The 16727-nt window shown below is 36.5% G+C and overlaps 1 protein-coding gene across 1 annotated transcript; it reads right to left on the bottom strand.

Annotated features, from left to right (window-relative positions):
- Positions 1 to 201: 201 nt before the first annotated feature.
- On the bottom strand, positions 202 to 15518 carry LOC105440311. Its single transcript, XM_030981248.1, has 9 exons — positions 15000 to 15518; positions 14367 to 14415; positions 12505 to 13013; positions 11602 to 11650; positions 9745 to 10247; positions 8498 to 8594; positions 4775 to 5298; positions 3668 to 3758; positions 202 to 382 (listed from the first exon to the last, which is right to left on the bottom strand). The coding sequence occupies exons 1-9, from the start codon at positions 15479 to 15481 to the stop codon at positions 332 to 334; spliced, it is 2355 nt and encodes a 784-aa protein (XP_030837108.1). The 5' UTR covers positions 15482 to 15518; the 3' UTR covers positions 202 to 331.
- Between the last annotated feature and the right edge of the window lie 1209 nt (positions 15519 to 16727).

The following is a 16727-nucleotide window of genomic DNA, read 5'->3' as shown; positions in this document are numbered from 1 at the left end:
AGTTACGTTCAATAAATGACAATGTATAAAGCTGGTTGGCAGGAACCAACATTATCTAAACATGAAGATACAATAATTCATTTGATTTCTTCTGGAAGTTAACATGTTGACAGCTGAATTATCATTTTACTCATAGGTTTAATACTGAAATAACCAGGTTTCAGTAGACGATGGGTTAATAGACATACCGCGAGGTATAACAGATATGCAACATGTCATTTTGACCAGATAGTGTATACCGTAGTCATCACTGATACTCAACTAATGTGAGGAAAAAAAATGATGTCAGGTACAATGCAATGCACTGTGTCAGCTGCAGCTATACTGTGGCTCAATCAATGTGGTTAATTGGGTAATACCCCGAATGCGTATCATCAATACCCTGAAAAAGACAACGATAAGATGAATTATATTAGACAAACATAGAAATGTCTTGTTTACACATTCACTGGATTTTCGATATAAATGATGAAATATACATTTTTTCATAGCTCAGGGTTATAATACCGAGAGCTTCAGTCTCTTTAATATTGAAAAGGTTATACTAGGAATACGTCTGGCTCTACTGACCGCCTTGACAAATGTTAGTTTAATTAAAGAAATCATGTTCTTTTTCATATTTCTGTCTAGGTAATGACGTATATTATCGTAAAAGATAAGAAATTCTTCCCCTAAATGCATCATAGCATTCAATTATCATATAGCTGGAGACTCTTGATTAATTATAGATAAATCGGGAAACACTACGCCCCTGCCTGTTATTCATTTTGCTGAATTAAGAGTGTCTTATAAAAGAATGCTCAGGGTGATAAAGGTTTGTTTCATCAGACAATCAACGACTATATAATCTAAGTTTACTAATATAAGAACTTGATATTCATTTTAAGACATCAGTTTACTAAATGTAATGGTTTAAATGCAAGTCCAGGAGGGACATAAGCGGAGGGCCAACGACAGAAAAGAGGGTTTTGCCTGCTACTACCGCACGCAATCCTCACACTACATTAGCCCAGAAATCAATCAGACACAGAGGTCCAGATGTATGGAATTCTTTACCTAATGATATTCGAAATATAAAATCAACAAACTCCTTTAAAAGAGCACTCAAATGTATTATCATTTCACAGATGTAAGATTTTACTTACATTATAATCTATTTATCAGTTTTAATTAAATCTAACATAATTTTGTTGCTAGGCTTAACGAAATTCTTTTTTTTTTCTTTCTTTTTTTAACTTTGTAAATAGTGTAAATAGTTCACTAAAAAACTTTAGGAATTTTATTTGTCATATATTATATATTTGAAAGGTGTTGTAACGATTCAAGCTCTATTTGCTTATGTTTCATCACCTTTGTGTGTTCATTCTTCAAACTGTATATAAGTTGCAACTTGTCTTTGATAAAACAATGTTATATTCTTTTTCACGTGAAGTTAATTCAAATGTATTGTAGAATTGAAAATGATTTGTTATATTGTATTAATTTTTCATGTGATGTTAACTTCAATGAATTGTGAAATTGTGAACATGCATAAATAAATAAATAAATAAATAAATAAAAATAACTAGGCACACCTTGTTTATTCTAAATATTTTATCATAATACACAGTATTTCAGAGTTGTGGTAGATGTTTTTTTTGATGGTCTCCCCGAAATCGGAAATCCCAAAAAGCGGCCCTTTTGACGTAAAATAGTATTTTGTAAATAATGTTTTAAGGAAACCTTAAACAAGCATGAGTTTGGTGTGTTATGAATGAAAAGAAAATTACAGAATCTGTATTTGGATACCAATGTTAACAGAATTAGGGTTAACCCATAGCCTGCCATGAGGCTGCATGCACGCTACCTATTGAGTGCCATGTGCGTGCAAGGGCGCATTCGTAGTAGCAGTTAATTTTCATGATCATTGGGCTGTGCTGTGTGTTTTGCACTCGCCATTCATAGAACCATCGCGTTAATCAGATTATCTGCAAAACAACCTGGCACAGTGGGGATTAGCCCTGTGGCACTATAAGAGTTAATTAACATCGTGATTTTAAGTAAGAAACATATTTTCCATAATATATCAAAGTTGCAGATGTATCTTTATTCGTGAATTTTTATGAATCTGCCCATGTACAAGGAAAAATCTCGTGCGAAAGGAGAGGCTTATATCTCTCTTCAGTGAAAAGTTGTAAAATCCCAAAGTTATTGACTTGTTTTCTACAAAAACGATATTTTCGCCCATATGTGTATCAACTGTATGCATATATCTGTATTGGTGATTTGAGGACGTGTGTGGTGTGTTTAAATCAAGTTGTATTGATTACTTTTTTAGTATAACCTCAATTCACCATTGGTTTAGTGTCATATGACAGATAATTAAAAAACCTTCAAGGTGATTTCAGTTTCATTGAGTTTTGTCAAAGAGTGTGTAAACTATAGATTTTGAGCTGAAGATGTTTTTGGTGGATATCCCCCTAGTACCTTGGTATATTAAAGGTACTATGTCCCATTTGCAGGCCCAAAAAAAAATGAAAAGGTTAATTTCCAACGGTATTTGAAAGATAATACTAATTTATAACTTTTAGAAAATAACGACTATTAGTTGTTGAATCGACTTAGGAGCTTTAGAGCCAGTAAGTAATGGTCTGATTTTCAGACCATTGTTCCGAATGGTCGTACGTGTTATGCTGCGCAAAGATTCAATCAGTTTAATTATGGCCATTACAAGAAAAGGGTTATTGATGTAGACAAATGCTCATGTACCCTTTACAGCTCATGTACCCTTTACAGCTCATTTTATGTTTCAGGGGTGATAGTGAGCACTAAAAAAAAAATAGGTTTTTTGTTTTCCCCTTAACCACGCCCCCTTTGAATAAAAAAAAAAAAGAGGATTCGCAGGAAAAAATGGCATCTAACAACATTCCCCCCTTTCGAGTAAGAAAATTGGGGGGAAAATATGTCAAAATATGGAAGAATAGAAAAAATCAGGGGGAATCGGGAAAATCAGGATAAATAGGGAAGAAAAAAAAAATCTGGTAAAAAAAAAAAAAAATCTGGATTTTTTTTTTTTTTTTTTTTTAATCGGGAAGAAAAAAAAATTCGGATTTTTTTCTTTTCTCGGGAAACCGATTTAAATTGGGTTTTTATCTTCTCTCTGGATTTGCTTTTCATTATTGTCGTTATCATATAAAATACTTCTGGCTTTTCTGAGTGTTATTATAACACTCAGAAAAAAGCATCTTATATGATAACGACAATAATGAAAAGCAAATCCAGACAGAAGAAACAAAATGAACTAAATATGACACCTGAAGAAGAATATATTTTAGAGAAGAAACATGCTTATAAAAAATATGTTATTAAGCCATGTTTCTCTTTTCCGACGAGAATTCGGTTGCAGACAATGGTATCAAATAGAAAATAAAGGAATAAAGGACACAAAATGAGAATGTAAGGGAAAGAGAAAGATTTGAAAACATAATGGAGCAGAAGAAGATACTATTGAAGAAAAGGTAACTCAAAAATGTATGGACTATGGACCAACGAAAATTTAGAATTTGTTTTCGTCTAGAACAAATGGAAAGATAAATGAAAAAATAAACGATAATCAGAAGAAGGTTAGCATCATTTAATACACATGGAATTACAAACACTGACCCAACTTGGAACAACAATAACTTACATGCATGAGAAACACATTGAGTGTGCCGGTATGAAGTCTCGTCAGATGACTTTCCAGTCTACCGCCCGCTGTACTCCCACACCCTTCGAGGCTATGTTTAGAAAAGAAAGTGATGGGAGTAAAAGTAAATGAGTTGAGAGAGAGACAGAGAGAGGGGAGAGATAAACTAGTGAAACTCGTGAAAAGTAATCATTTCCACCAGTATTGTATTGTTTAAACATTGTTAATGAACAAATGATGAGTCATAGATTTATAAGCTGACGGGGGGCGGGGGGGGGGGGGGGGGGTGCCTGCCACCTCCTGAAACTGCCACTGTTAATTGACATGTTCTTTAGCCGATGCACCCGAAAAACAATTGAGAATAGAAAGGGCAGTTTGCCTTTAACGATTTATTGCAGAGCACACAATTTTCAAATGCTCTGTATTTGATGATACTTCATGCAAATACCTTAAAGTTGCAAATTTTAAAGGTAGACTAAAATGTTCAACATGGCACTAGAAATAATGATACCGATTATTAACATGATAGGGACAGTGATAAAAATGATAATAATAATAACAAGTCAAAGCAAAGCGTAGCATCCCTTCGCCGGGTACAAATGGCCTGGGTGGACGGCGCGCCGAGGGTTGACGTGATGGCAACGGAGCAACTTTCCCGCGAGCCAGTATAGAAACAGCCAGTCCTCGAGTATTAAAGCAGTCGATGTGACTTTTATATGCCGATCGTACGAATTAAAACAAAAATCTACCAAGAATTCTTACCTTAGCCTTTTATTGAGTAAAGATTAGTTAAAACATCACAGAAAATCTGAGACACTGTCTGTTAATCTTTGCTAGCAAAATGACTGAAAGTTTCAATCATTTGGGAATCCCAGAAAAAACTGTATGGTGTCCGCGCTCGCACAAAGACAATTTTAACACGTAAACCGATGGGGATCGCAGGAGGATGAGGGCACAAATTAATGGATATTTCCTGTGAGTGGGGCATGGCTTAAATTCACGACTCCAATTTCGACCAATCAGATGGCTAGATTTCTAAAGTGAGGTATATGAAATCATCTAATAGTATTTCAATCTCTTTTATAGAATATTTGAACAAGAATTTACCACACTTTTGACATCGTCTTCACATATCTGCAGCTCCCGATGAGGTGATTCAAGTCTTCCTCGTCTGTGCACTTCACCCCGGACACATATAACTGCTGCATGTTCTTGGTTTGTGCTCTGATCAGAAGACCCAGTCCTCTCATCGTCTCTCTCGATACACTGTTCATCTCTGGTGGGAGTGATGAAGGTGCTCTAATGGTCATTCGTGTGAGCTGCTGTCCTCCAGTCCGACCAAGATCAGCCGTGATCTGAGATATGTCTCTCTCTGCATCACCAATAGTGATATCGATATCTCTCAAGCCAGGAAGCGATGAGAGCAGCCCTTCATTGCTTTGTAACGTCGCTCTCTTTACTAATAATAGCTTTGTGACGGATGTAAGCTCAGGAGGAGATGGAGGGAAACTTAGAGAAGAGTCTGAGATGGTGAGATGTTTCAGTGAGGTGAAGGATCTGAGACAAGACCACATCCTGGTAGTCATCTCAGAAGATAATTGGAATTTCTCTACGACGAGTTGACCGTCATCCTGGAATAAGAAATTTATTTAATACGTTAGCCTTATAATAAACAACAAAAATGGGAAATGGGCAAAATTTAAAGGAAGGCACCCTGTCGATATTATAATGTGGGAATGTGGACTAGTTTATATTAGGGACTTTTAGATTCGCACGAAGACAATGGGGATTGCTACGATCGACGTCCTTTTAATGCACTGCCTTGAATGGACGTCACACCTATCAGTCCATGGAAATCCGAAAGTCCCTATTTCATGTACATCGCGGACTTGTCCGATTATGCAAATTAGTAACACATGGTTTCGCAACACATGGTTGAGGGCTTCAGTGGGTAAATTATTTGCTGTAGACTTTGGGTACGTTTTGATCACATTCTGTTAGAAGTTTGTAACAGACTTAATTGTGTAACTTTACTGATCGACTCTAATAGTGCAGAGTGTTTACATTGAACAGGTATATATTCTGATGTTGTGGGACAATGGGGCAGATTGATCCAGCGTATTATAAATACTTCCGATTAATGCATGCATTTCTTGATTGTCTGATACAAGTATAATCGATGCTCTGATTACCAGATTTACCTTACTGTTTAATGAGATTCTTACAGCTGATTTGATGTTTAGATTTAATTATGTCATTCAAGTAAATGACTATAATATTTGATTTCAGTGATTATACAAGAGAATCAAGATGAAAGAGATTTGATTTGGAGATCAATTTGTAATTACTTTATATGATATTTAATCAAGAGGATAACAATATCTCTGTTTAGTAATTACTTTGTTTTATTTTCATCAAGATAATCCTGTGTTTGTGAAGATGACTTTTATAATTGTTTGAAATACTGAGACATATTTTGTTTTATTATTCTGCCAATTGCAGGGTTTTCGTTTCTGCGTGTGGATACCGAGAAGCAATTGTTTTTTAATAAAGCATCAGTTACACTAACAAATGTCCCTTGGGCTTCATTTACTGTCTCACCACGTACTACAACAATAATTCATATATCTGTTTGGAAAATTGAACTAGTTAAAACTCCTGATACCAGAGAATACTGCCATTATTCCGGAATGTCATATCTACTCTCGCTTTTCTGTCTCGGATATATCTTCATATAGTTCTTATTTGTAACTGCGGTCCATCTATATTTTATCGTTGTGAAATACTTTTCATATCGGACATTATAGGCCTGTTCGCTGTACAAATGTTCAATTCACTTTTACTGTGTATGTGCAGTGAAGCCCTCGGGGACAATCACTTCTTTGTTCTCGTACTTGCCCAGGGAGCTCTTTTGTTGAAGTACTGTGTCCATCCATATGCCTTTCGTGTACTGTGTTAAGTTGTGACGTATATATACGGTATATTATACATTTTTTCCTATTCCAATTATGAACTCTACTGTGCCAGAAACTAGAAATACTTCACAAATGACTATGACTACTCAGGCCACTCAAGAATATGATCATGGTAGCATATTCAAGTACCCATATACAAGATTAATTTCAGGCCTTATAATGTAAAACATACATTTAAAAAGTGGCAGGTTCACAAATTGAGCGAAGTTTACAAATATGTTAAAGATACTATGTCCCTTTTGCAGCCAACATCAAATTCTGTAGAACTTTGCAGGAATTATGAATAGGTCATGTGTCCTATCTGTGAAATTTAAATATTAGCAGTGTCCTGGTATTAAAATTATGCAAGGAAACCTGTTTATACTTTCTATACTTCTCTGTCAGACACTAGCTATTGAGTGACTGACTGACATCTTTTTATCTTGATTAATAACATTCATACACAGAGCTGTAACAGGTACATGAGCATTTGTCTACATCAATAACTACTTGTAATGGCCAAAATTAAACTGATTGAATCTTTGTGCAGCACAAAACATACGACCATTCAGTACAAGGGTCTGAAAATCAGACTATTTACTTAAGTGAGTGCAATCACTTAAGTCGATTTGACAACTTTATGATGGTCATTATTTTCCAACAAAAAGCCATTTTCAAGCCCTTTCGTTTCGATCGGCTTGTAAAAGTCATGGACTTTTCTGAATGACCTAAAGGTTATCATTATGATTGCAGCATGAGCTAATTCCAGGATTTTGTTTCAGAATCTGAGACAAAGTTACTGAGTCACTTAAATGGAATGCCAACCCAGTATTTATGCCAATGTTTAACCGTATATAGCCTGGGGGAGGCTTTAGAAGCCCCCCCCCCCCCTGCATTTTTTCGCGAATATTTGTTTACGCTTAGGGATCTTGCGCTGAAATCTTATGACTTTTTTCTTTCGAATCTTGCGCATCTTTTGAAACATTTCCGAAATCGGACCTACCGTTATAAAGTCACATGACCTTTTGTTTTTGCATGAATGTAAGCCCGAAAATCACTCATTTTCGTGATTTGTGTACAAATCATATGGAAATATCTTTTTTCTAAAAAAGAGATAAAACATTGGTTATTTGGTCTTCTTTATAGTTTGGGTGTTTGTTTTTGGGGTCAAAATAGTTGGAAAAAAAAAAAGAAATACATCAAAAAAATATCAAAAAAAAACATAACACGGAATAACGTTGCTCTTCCAAATTGTTTTGTTTCTACATGTACCTCTCTTCCATTTTATCTGTGTATTCTATAGCCTACATGTACACTTTTCTAGGACATCCGGCCATTTTAGCTGACTCTTGTTTCCTGTATTGAATACCCACGTACTCCATTGTCCCCCCCCCCCCCCTTCCTCTCTTTCTCTCTCTTCCTCTCTCGCTCTATCTTTATCAGCTTTCTTTGCTCTCCCTCAATTTATCCCTATTTAATATTCTCCTATGTAACTCATTTTGCTTTCAACGGCTGTGATCAGTATATGAAAAATTTCATAATTTATTGACTGTAGTCTATGTTTTGTCCATACTACATGTTGGTGGATCCGATGGCTCTTAACATACTGGTCATTCATGTTTTTTGTTTGTGTTAATTTCAAATTTTATTTTCAATATTTAGAAAATGTAGGGTCATCGGCAGTGTAATATTATAATCTGGTAATTAATAAAAGCCCTTACATCCAATATAATATATCAATAAAAGGGATGCCACTATATTTTTTACAAATATGCTATACACACGCTATACATTAAATAAATGTTTGTTATTTCGTTACACTGTCCAAAGATATACTTGCATACTTGTAGCAATCGATACTTAGAGGGTAACTTACATGCAAGGCAATCACCCTGAGTGACTTATTTGACATGTGAAGACCAGTGATGTGAAGTACTAGTCTACCGTCTATGTTTGTACCACAGCCAAGAAGCCTGCCAAATATAAATGAAATATACATTAAGTAAACAAGAGGGAACTTCGACTGCGCGCAGTCGAAAATGATGACGCCGCCATAGAGCGATTTTACAAACCAAAACAGAAGCAATTTTTAATATTCAAGTTTGATAGTAATCCATTAGCGGGTTCTCAGAATATCGTGATTACAAGTTTTTTTTCATATACATGTACATGGCTCTGCAAGATAATTACATGTCCTGAAATTGATAGTAATCCATCTGTCGGTTCTAATTAAAATGCGTTCACAAGCTATTTATATGCTTACATAATGAGCCCCATGACCTTTGACCTAAAACCTTAAAATCTAATCCGTTCATTGGCTCTGCAAGATACATAAACATGTCTTGAGTTTGATGGTCATCCGTCTATTGGTTCTCAAGATAATGCGATCACAATTTTTGTATACATAATAAGCCCCACGATGTTTGACCTTTGACCCTAAAATTTAATCAGTTCTTTGCTCTGCAAAGTCTTGAGTTAATTGTCTTAAGTTTGATGGTAATCTGTCCACCGGTTCTAATGATAGTGTGATCACAAGCTGTTCTTGCATACATAATGAGCCCTGTGACCTAACCTCGTGACCCCAAAATCTCATCAGTTCATTGTCTCTGCAAGATACATACATGCCCTAAGTTTGGCGGGAATCCATTAATCGGTTCTTTAGATAACGCAATCATGAGCTATTTTTGCATACATAATGAGCCCTGTGAACTTTTACCTTGTGACCCTAAAATCTAATCAGTTCATTGGCTTTGCAAGATACATACATGACCCAAGTTTGGTGGTAATCATTCAATCAGTTCTTGTGATAACGTGTTCACGAGCTATTTTTTCGTACATAATTAGCCCTTTGACCTCGTGACCCCAAAATCTAAGCAGTCCATTGGCTTTGCAAGATACATACATGACCCAAGTACAGATTTCAGTAGTCAAAAGTAACAAGAAACTATCATAATATAACGGGGCACTTATTACAAAGGAAATGGCACTGTCCCCCCCCCCCCCCCCCCTCCTAGTTCAAAATAACATTACCATGGTAACTATATTAGACGTATAATTATTATTATTATTATTATTATTATTATTATTATCACCATAATCAATTTTTGTAGAAAAAAAACTCACATAAAATGACGCAGTGTCTTCGCCTGTCCGCAAGACTCTACGAGTTCAACCAAGTCTTTTTCGTCTGTGCATTTAACTCTGGACAGACAAAGCCACTGCAGGTTCTTTGTTTGTTCTCTGATCAGAATACCCAGTCTTCTCATCGTCTCTTTCGATACACTGTTCTTCTCTGGTGGGAGTGATGGCGGTGCTGTAATGGTGATGTGTGTGAGCTCCTGTCTTCCAGACCGACGAAGACAAGCCGTGATCTGAGATATGTCCCTCTCTGCATCATCGATAGTGATGTCGATATCTATCAAGCCAGGAAGCGATGAGAGCAGACCTTCATAGCTATGTGATGTCACTCTCTCGGCTGCTAGCTTTGTGACGGATGGAAGCTCAGGAGGAGATGGAGGGAAACTGAGAGAAGAGTCTGAGATGGTGAGATGTTTCAGTGAGGTAAAGGACCTGAGACAGGACCACATCCTGGCAGTCATCTCAGTAGAAAGCTGACATTTTTTTATCTGCAGGACATATAGCAAAATGAAGAGAGACTAGGTTGTTACACCTACCTATTAAATGATGTTAGGCGAAACCAGGGAGATAACGAGTTACAAGAAATTGAGGATAATTGTGATCTCATGCATAGTGTTTTTTCTTGAGCTGTCCTGCCATCGTGTAAAATGCATGCTGCTATGAATATGCATAGAATGGATACGTTTAGGTTTCCTTGGATAGGGTATGACACATAATAATCTAATTTGACCATAAGGTAGATAAAACCATTGACATATAACTGGAAGTAAAATATGCCAATTAAATTCCTCGCAATTAATTGACATCACGTGATGAGCTGTGGACCAATCACACATTTGTATCTGTAAGAACTATCTATGATTCGATTGCTTGATCCTCAGGAAGAACCATATTAATGATGATGAGGCTACCTGGGTAAAAATGATTATTATCTCTATATATAACCCTATCCCACATACATGTACACATTAGGGCTAGAAAGTATAATGTCTCATTGTCCTTGAGTACCTACAAACATAACACCAATTAACGCCAAGTATAGGTATACATGCCTTTTTGAGTGGTTTTGGGTAGAAGGGATTTTGGAATGTTGAAATTCCATCTCAATTTCCCAATACTTTAGTACACAGAGGAAAGAACAGGTTACTACATGAACAATTTGATGAGGTCATGGGGGGGGGGATTTTTAAACTGAATAATTGGACATAGTTGCACCCAAAAAAAATGTCACAGACCTTTGCGATGTACAAAAGTGATTTGTAATGACTTCCATTTGGTTTTAATCTAACAATCCTACAGATTATAATGCATATTATTTTCATAACTAACAATTCACTGAAATGTATTGGTTCTAAAGATGAAATATTGGCCTACTACATGGATATAATATTGCCAGGATGTGTACAGGATGTATTGATTATAAAAGTTTCAATGCAGTCCTACATTTATCATTAGGGATGTGTTGGAAATTGAATTGAATTGACTTTTAAAAAATTAAAATGTTCTTTCCCACTCCCTATTTCAAAGGTGGTATATATGTTTACTTGATATTAATGTAGCTTTTACATAGTTTGAAAGCCATAGTGTTCCCAATTATAATTTCAAGCAGTTGTATGGGCCGCTATCATGACTAAAGTAATCTTGTTATTGTATTTATGCATTAAATGTTTATTGTTGCTCAATAATCTAAACATTCCAGATTATATAGTATTCAAGAAATTTTTTTGGAGTAAAGTTCCCTGTATTTCCAGTTTTTGTCAAAATTAGCTAGGCGGCAGTATTTAACCGCCTGGATTTCCCGGCCCACCTTGCGTATGGTATACGTTTCAAATATCTTCTTACCTGAACATCTGATTGTCTATCGTAGTCAAAAGACCCACAATCAAGAGACCTATAGTATTTGAAAAAGAGATATGAATGCGAAAGACACTCAAAAAAGAAACCTTCATGACATACCCTTAATATCCGTCTCTGCCTGTTAGTAGCTCATAGTGCAGAAGTTGGTAATAGATTTAAGATTTTGAGTTAAGGCTCTGCCATGTAAAATGATAAGCCTAAAAATATGCCATATAGTTTCAATTTAAAAACTTTTCACTTTGTATATTGATAGGGGATATATATATATATATATATGATTAGGGCTATACACCGATTCGGGCGACTTCTGGTGGAAGTGCGCCCTCATAAGGTGACGCCATAACTGGGGGGCGTCTGACTGCAGCTAGCTAGCTTACATTGCAACGGGTATGCTATACCTATACCGAACCTCGCCCAGGCCGGCCAGGGTCGCTGCTCCGCTAGCTAGTAACCGCTCTCGAGCTCTCTGTACTGTCAGCTGGATCGGAGAAGCCCCCCAGTTATAGCGCCGCCACCGGCGGGAAGGTACATAAAACCCCCAAACCGAATCGGTGTATAGGAAAATAGTATAATGATAAGACACCCACTTCTGTGAAAGGACATAGAACGGGCTGGAGATGAAGGATCAGAGGATTCCCATGTGAACATTATTACATTGACTCTTCCATGTTTCTCGCTCCATCGTTCCTCTAAGCAATTTCCTTCTTTTCTTTTTTCTTTTTCTAGCACATTATATTTTACACACGTTACTTATCTTAAATTAATATTTTTACTGTAATACACAGGCAACGCCCTTTTTGCTCTGATAACCATATATTTTAATTTTTTCGATTTCACAGTTTAACTTTTCTGTTGAGTTTTGTAAATTTTCTGTATATCCAAACTCACTGTAAATGCAGACTATCCAATGACTTTGAATATGCCGACGACTCGACGAGGTCAACCAAGTCTTCTTCGTCAAAGCACCTCATCCCGGAAAGAGAAAGCCGCTGCAGGTTCTTGGTTTGTTCTCTGACCAGAAGACCCACTTCTCTCATCGTCTGTCTAGATACACTGTTCTTCTCTGATGGGAGTGATGGCGGTGCTGTAATGGTGATGTGTGTGAGCTCCTGTCTTACAGACCGACGAAGACCAGCCGTGATCTGAGGTATGTCCCTCTCTGCATCATCGATAGTGATGTCGATATCTCTCAAACCAGGAAGCGATGAGAGCAGCCCTTCATAGCTATGTGTCGTCACTCTCTCGGCTGATAGCTTTAGAACGGATGGAAGCTCAGGAGGAGATGGAGGGAAACTGAGAGAAGAGTCTGAGATGGTGAGATGCTTCAGTGAGGTAAAGGACCTGAGACAGGACCACATCCTGGCAGTCATCTCAGTAGAAAGCTGACATTTTTTTATCTGCAGGACATATAGCAAAATAAAGAGAGACTAGGTTGTTACACCTACCTATTAAATGATGTTAGGCGAAACCAGGGAGATAACGAGTTACAAGAAATCGAGGATAGTTGTGATCTCATGCCTAGTGTTTTTTCTCGAGCTGTCCTGCCTTCTTGTAAAATGCATGCTGCTATGAATATGCGTAGCAAGGATACGTTTAGGTTTCCTTGGATAGGGTATGACACAAAATAATTTAATTTGACCATAAGGTAGATATAACCATTAACATATAACTGGAAGTGAAATATGCCAATTACAATCCTCGCAATTAATTGACATCACGTGATGAGCTGTGGACCAATCACACATTTGTATCTGTGAGAACTATCAATGATTTGATTGCTTGATCCTCAGGAAGAACCATATTAATGATGATGAGGCTACCTGGGTAAAAATGATTATTATCTCTATAATCCTATCCCACATACATGTACACATTAGGGCTAGAAAGCATAATGTCTCATTGTCCTTGAGTAGGACCTACAAACATAACACCGATTAACGCCAAATACAGGTATACATGCCTTTTTGAGTGGTTTTGGGTAGAAGGGATTTTGGAATGTTGAAATTCCATCTCAATTTCCCAATACTTAGTACACAGAGGAAAGAACAGATCACTACATGAACAATTTGATGAGTTCATGGGGGGGGGGGTTGGATTTTTAAACTGAATTGGACATAGTTGCACCAAAAAAAATTGTCACAGACCATTGCGATGTACAAAAGTGATTTGTAATGACTTCCATTTTGTTTTTAATCTAACAATCCCACAGATTATAATGCATATTATTTTCATAACTAACAATTCACTGAAATGTATTAGTTCTAAAGATGAAATATTGGCCTACTACATGGATATAATATTGCCAGGATGTGTACAGGATGTATTGATTATAAAAGTTTCAATGCAGTCCTACATTTCTCATTAGGGATGTGTTGGAAATTGAATTGAATTGACTTTTAAAAAATTTAAATGTTATTTCCCACTCCCTATTTCAAAGGTGGTATAGTATGTTTACTTGATATCAATGTAGCTTTAACATAGTTTGAAAGCCACAGTGTTCCCAATTATAATTTCAAACAGTTGCATGGGCCACTATCATGACTACAGTAATCTTGTTATTGTATTTATGCGTTAAATGTTTATTGTTACTCAATAATCTAAACATTCCAGATTATATAGTATTCAAGAATTTTTTTTGATTATTTCCCTGTATTTTCAGTTTTTGTCAAAATTAGCTAGGCGGCAGTTTTTAACCGCCTGGATTTCCCGGCCCACCTTGCGTATGGTATACGTTTCAAATATCTTCTTACCTGAACATCTGATTGTCTATCGTAGTCGAAAGACCCACAATCAAGAGACCTATAGTATTTGAAAAAGAGATATGAATGCGAAAGACACTCAAAAAAGAAACCTTCATGACATACCCTTAATATCAGTCCCTGCCTGTTAGTAGCTCATCGTGCAGAAGTTGGTAGTAGATTTAAGATTTTGAGTTAATTAAGGCTCTGCCATGTAAAATGATAAGCCTAAAAATATGCCATATAGTTTCAATTTAAAAACTGTTCACTTTGTATATTGATAAGGGATATATATATTTATGATTAGGGCTATAGGAAAATAGTATAATGATAATGACACCCACTTCTGTGAAAGGACATAGAACGGGCTGGAGATGAAGGATCAGAGGATTCCCATGTGAACATTATTACATTGACTCTTCCATGTTTCTCGCTCCATCGTTCCTCTAAGCAATTTCCTTCTTTTCTTTTTTCTTTTTCTAGCACATTATATTTTACACACGTTACTTATCTTAAATTAATATTTTTACTGTAATACACAGGCGACGCCCTTTTTGCTCTGATAACCATATATTTTAATTTTTTCGATTTCACAGTTTAACTTTTCTGTTGAGTTTTGTAAATTTTCTGTATATCCAAACTCACTGTAAATGCAGACTATCCAATGACTTTGAATATGCCGACGACTCGACGAGGTCAATCAAGTCTTCTTCGTCAAAGCACCTCATCCCGGAAAGAGAAAGCCGCTGCAGGTTCTTGGTTTGTTCTCTGACCAGAAGACCCACTTCTCTCATCGTCTGTCTAGATACACTGTTCTTCTCTGATGGGAGTGATGGCGGTGCTGTAATGGTGATGTGTGTGAGCTCCTGTCTTCCAGACCGACGAAGACCAGCCGTGATCTGAGGTATGTCCCTCTCTGCATCATCGATAGTGATGTCGATATCTCTCAAGCCAGGAAGCGATGAGAACAGACCTTCATAGATATGTGTTGCCACTCTCTCGGCTGATAGCTTTTTGACGGATGGAAGCTCAGGAGGAGATGGAGGGAAACTGAGAGAGGAGTCTGAGATGCTGAGCTGATTCAGTGGGGTGAAGGGTCTGAGGCAGGACCACAACTTGTCGGTCATCTCAGTAGATAGCTGGCACTGTTGTATCTCAAGCCTAGCATTCTGCAATGAATAGCACACATAATTGTTTAGGATAAAAGAGGGGAAGATAAAAATCCATATCAGTGAAGTTGAAAATACAAGCTTAACCCTTACTGTACTGTATGTTGAGTATCTCTTTGACTGGGGGGGGGGGCGGGAGAATGTCCGATGAACAAGGAAATTTGCACATTTGTAGATATTCACGTAAGAAACAAGATGGTATAATTAGTTTTTTCCTAATATGCAATTTTATGCAAAATTCTAATTTTGTGCATTTCAGAGAAAACTCTACATATTTGTCTCTAGACTTGTGAAGAATCTTGAAAATGTATTGAATAAATGTTTCCTTCATTTCAAATTCATGAAGTTTCATTATTTTTCTGATATTTGAAATGCATACAGTAAGTTAATTTTCATTAATTATGAATACGCAAATTACGTGATTTTGTTTTTGGTTTTTTGGAAGTATGTTTAGCACTGTGGGGGAAGCCAAAAGCAATAATTTGACCCACTTTCTCATTTTGGAATAATATTTATCCACTACCATCTGCACATCACTACCCATATCCGAAGACAAAAAATTCAAAATTCATCATTTTTATTTCTTATGTACTTTATTATTTAGCTTCCTTATTATATATATTGTTTTATTTTTAATGTATTCTTTTGTTCAGGAATACATCAAATTACTTTGAGAAAACATATCAAAGTAATTTGATACTATTCATATCTCCCACTTATGAAGAAATACCTCTAGACCTGTATTCACACTCATTTCTCCTTGTACATGAATTATGTATGCAATTATAGCACTTTTTGATGACATGTGCATACTAATTGTTATGTAACACCTTACAGGTATATCCGATTTCAACGAAAATGATGTCAAAATGTGCATTAGACTCGAGATAAAAAGTCATAAAACAACAAATTAAAATTCCAAGCGGTTGCAGCACAATCTCCGAAAATGTGGAGGGGGGGCCTCCCAGCCTCCCCCCCCCCCCCCAGTACAGTAAGGGTTAAATTGCACAACTGAAATTCATAATCCGCTAAATGATTTAATACTTTAATATAAAGAAACTATAAATGCAATCGTGTCACAACGATGTGCGTGCAATGACGCCATGTTTCTACGTGTCAAACGAAAGAGCTTCTCCCGGACTATCCAGAGCAATTTGTACGAAGTCGGTAGCTTCTGTGATATTGGAAATAGGTAGGGCGAAAG

Source organism: Strongylocentrotus purpuratus, unplaced genomic scaffold (assembly GCF_000002235.5).
Source record: "Strongylocentrotus purpuratus isolate Spur 01 unplaced genomic scaffold, Spur_5.0 spur5_contig_821, whole genome shotgun sequence".
Classification (NCBI taxonomy): Eukaryota; Metazoa; Echinodermata; class Echinoidea; order Camarodonta; family Strongylocentrotidae; genus Strongylocentrotus; species Strongylocentrotus purpuratus.
Note: the sequence above shows the minus strand (reverse complement) of the source record. Positions and strands in the feature narration are given on the sequence as shown.